Source organism: Pollachius pollachius (assembly GCF_949987615.1).
Source record: "Pollachius pollachius genome assembly, chromosome: 18".
NCBI lineage: Eukaryota > Metazoa > Chordata > Actinopteri > Gadiformes > Gadidae > Pollachius > Pollachius pollachius.
In genome coordinates this window covers 2624587-2628436 of record NC_136951.1, presented here as the reverse complement: position 1 = coordinate 2628436, position 3850 = coordinate 2624587, and the positions used below count along the sequence as shown (strand labels likewise).

Sequence of the window (3850 nt, the reverse complement as noted above, 5' to 3'; positions counted from 1 at the left end):
CGTAAAGCCGCTCCTCCTTTCCTGTCAGCATATTTGGAAGTGTGCCGTCTTATGCACGCCTTTTTCGCTGCACGGTCTGCGTGTTTACACTGCCCGAGGTAAATTGCCTGCTTGAGCTAGCACCCCAATTTACCTTCCCGGACCCTACACACATTGGCAGTTTATTTGGTTTCATTCTGATATTAATGCGACAGCTCTGCAGTTCCGGGGGCTTGGGTTGAGGTGTTGCTGCACTGTCTTCACAGAGACAACGCAGCAATATCATCATGAGCAGTTCTAACTGGGGAGAAATTGAAATCCGCGAGCTGCTGATCATGTGAGAGAAGGTGATGCAGTCGTATTAAACAAAGACGTTGAAAGATGGTGCAATCTACGAGAGAGACGCAGAGGAACTGTCCTTACAAGGCTTTTGTCGGGATAAAAAACAAGTGGTCAGCAAAATAAAGAATATGTTGGCGTTTTTGCACTTGTAAATAGTTGATCGTGTTTGTAGCCTACACTCAGACGTGAACTCATTCTTGCATGTGGGTGTCTTCATTCATGAAAAAATAAAAACATTCGGGAATATGCAAATTTTTGTAAAGAGGTCTAGATTCCGTGCGCAGCCCCGCCTTCTCCAGTGAACCAAGAAAACCCGTGCCGTGACGAACGGGGGATTTTACCCCCTCGGTTTTACACAGGAAACTTGAGATAAGACAGTGAAATCGCCGGGCATGCCAAGCCTCGACCGAACCGGCTTGGCAGTGTAGAAAGGCCTTATGCTGGAGAGAGGGCAGTAGTGCGCACCTAAAAAAGTAGCCAACCATTCTTAAAACACTTAACACAACACATCACACAACACACACACACCACGGTGGGTGCTGACTAACTGCACACACATACACACACCACGGCGGGTGCTGATTGACTGCGCGCGCACAGACGCACATATACAGATACCATGGCGGGTGCTGACTGACTGCGCACACACACAAACCTCCGTTCCTAGCCTACTCACCGTTAGAAGAGCTGTCGGCAAAGTAGCCTCATCAGAGACTCTATTTGCGTTAAACAGCAAAGTCTCAGAGCTTGGCATCTTATATCTTGTATGGACTTTTGTCAACAGCTCCTGCCTTTCTCTGCGTGCAGTATCACACAAAAATACATATTGTTGGGTCGCCATGGTGTATATAGGCCTATAGAGGGGGGTTCCGTTTCATTTAATATTGCCAAATTTCCAATAACTCCCGCTCAGCCCCTCGCAGCTTGCGCGTGACCGTGACGAGTGTGTCTCTAACCTTCCGGGAGTAGTAGCAGGATTTGATACATTTAAATTCAAAAACGGTTGTGGAAGAAAAAAAAGTTCACTGTATCCGGCCCTTTACATTTAAGCTAACAGATATAAATATTCGATATTCCAAAAATAAATAAAAATAATATAACTTCTGAATAATCTGGCGGGCCAGATATTATGTCTTGTGGGCCAGTTATGGCCTGCGGGCCGCCAGTTGCCGACCCCTGTTCTACTCAATGTCTCTTGCCGAATCCGAGTCACCCGTCTTTGTTCTTGTTCTTCTGAAGTCCTGTGCTCCAATCTGTCTTGTGAACGATGTCATTGTTGATTCCGGGCAGTGGTTGCTTAGCGATCAGGGAGTTCCACTCTCACAACATCCGCATCCTTACCAACACTGATGAACTTCCTGTTGCTATAGTAACACTTGCAGAGATGTTGTTGATGCTACTCAGTTCCGTATAGAAGATGGGTCCTTAGGTCCTTTTGGAGGGTTGTTATGACTGGTAACCATGGATACAGTATGTGTTTTGACTTCTCTATAGTAACACACATGATCCTGCTCCTGGGGAAGGTGTGGGTGTTTCTGTGTGCGTGAGGGGCTTAAGTGTTTGCATTGCACTTAGTTTGTACTAGTACTAGTAGTACTAGTAGTACGCTACTAGTTGCATTGCACTTAGTTTGTCTGTTTCTGTGTGTGTGTTTCAGTGTGTGTGTTTTTGGGCCACAGGCCATGATCAAGGACAAACAACGTTTTTGACAGTTTTTATTTTTTATTTGTGTGTGCATGGATGTCATTTAGTTTTAGTATTTTTCAATGTGTGGTTGCTTAAGTGTGTCTTTGCTATAGTGTGTAATCAGTTTGTGCGTTTCTGTGTGTGTGTGTTACATCTGTGTGTTGACTGTTAAGTTACATTGACTGTACAAACATGTTTGAGCCTCCTGGTGTATTAAGAGTCTGATAGAGTTGCAGCATAACGTAAAGAACCGCTGTTTTCCAACAGTGTCAAGCTCAACGCAGAGAGTACTTCACTATTCTTTTCAAGAATATGTAGCTTTCCTGTCATTAGACCGTGATCTCAATAGAGCAGTCTGCAGTCAAGTCTGTTAAAGGGTAATTCCGGCGATCCCTCCGGATACTTTTTCATTGAAAATGTATCTACCGTAAATAATATAATAGGTTTGGCTACCGTAAATAATATAATAGAGACGCAAACAAATTTAAAACAGTTAAGTATCAAGAGGGGAGATTGTTAAGTTAAATTTGTTGGCGCCTCGCCTTGTAAGGCACAGACCTTTTCACACTCTTTTTTAATAAACTCCTGCTACGCTAACTAAGTTGTTGATGCTTCGTTTTATGTGTAGGGACCCTAATTATGCTACTGCAGAGGTTTGGTGCTATTTTGAGCTATATTAGTGGCTACAAAATGCTGATTTGGAAGCACTCGCTGTGCCCCTAGCCAATAACATGGAAGCCAAACATTGCGCCGGCCAAACTCTATACTCGATTTTCAATGAAAAAGGTATCTGGAGGGCTTATTTGATGGGTTTACATGCCAAAACAAAGACCCTGGGTTCAATTTTCGCCGGAATTACACTTTAATGTCTAATGCTTCCAACAACAACAAATGGTTGTGCCCAACATTTTAGTAATGATTCATTTCTGAGCGTGGCCAAGCCCATTGCTGGATCAGAAGGGGTTTGAAGGTACCGGGAAACATTTTGATTGAATCATGTCAATGAATTTTAAGTATGTTCTGTTGTGGATTATAGACGTTGGGGCTATTGTTACATTTAGCAGACTTTTAGCAGACACAGTTGTCATTTCCAGCAGTTACTTTGAGTAAGGGCTAGGGTTTACACCATCAAATGTTTTTACTGGGGCTAGGATTACTCTAAACAGTATAAAACATCATGATTAGCAACAGATTTTCCCAATAACCAAATTGTTCCAAATGTAAATGAATTCAGGGGTTGATAGCTTTGTTCACTGAGTAGGCAGCTGGTTGCTGAACCTCTCCATCGTTCTCCAGCCACAATCCTCCAGTCCACCCAAAGCCTTCTTGTCATTGTCTCTCCGTATTTCAACCTTATTTTCTACTTCCATGTGATAACCGATAACATACCAGTCGTCAGTGCCCTTTTTTTTCTTTATGTCTGTGTGTTTCAGTGTGTGTGCAAAAAGCAAAACTAAAAAAATAAAATAAAAAAATGCCTTGTTTTTTTAATTAAAAACAGTGAGTCACTAATGTGCCAAACTCGTTGAGTTCAACCCCTTCCTTCATTATCACTAGCACTAGCCTTCAATGATCTGAGCCTCACTGAGGGTGTGTGGGGCAGGAACCGGTCTGGTCCAGTCTGGTGAAGGAGAGGTGGAGCGGTTCGGCCGGGCGGGACGCCGGCAGCCATTTATAGGAGGTGTTCTGGTCGGGGGGGTCCAGGGCCCAGTCGTAGTGAGTCAGCAGATAGCTGCATGCGGTCTGACCACCCAGACACACCCACACACACACAATCAAACTTTTGTGTTATTGCTTCACACCATATAAAATACATTGTCCTTTCATTTCATGTTTCTTGTGG

The 3850-nt window shown here is 43.7% G+C and overlaps 1 protein-coding gene across 1 annotated transcript in view; it reads right to left on the bottom strand.

Moving 5' to 3' along the window:
* Positions 1–2099: 2099 nt before the first annotated feature.
* The window catches only part of LOC307089333 (uncharacterized protein), a 17101-nt gene continuing 15350 nt past the window's right edge, over positions 2100–3850 (bottom strand). Inside the window, exon 11 of the mRNA XM_079755545.1 lies at positions 2100–3750. Within this exon, the coding sequence (XP_079611671.1) occupies positions 3589–3750 (162 nt within the window). The 3' untranslated portion in view covers positions 2100–3588. The remainder of the gene's footprint in view (positions 3751–3850) is intronic.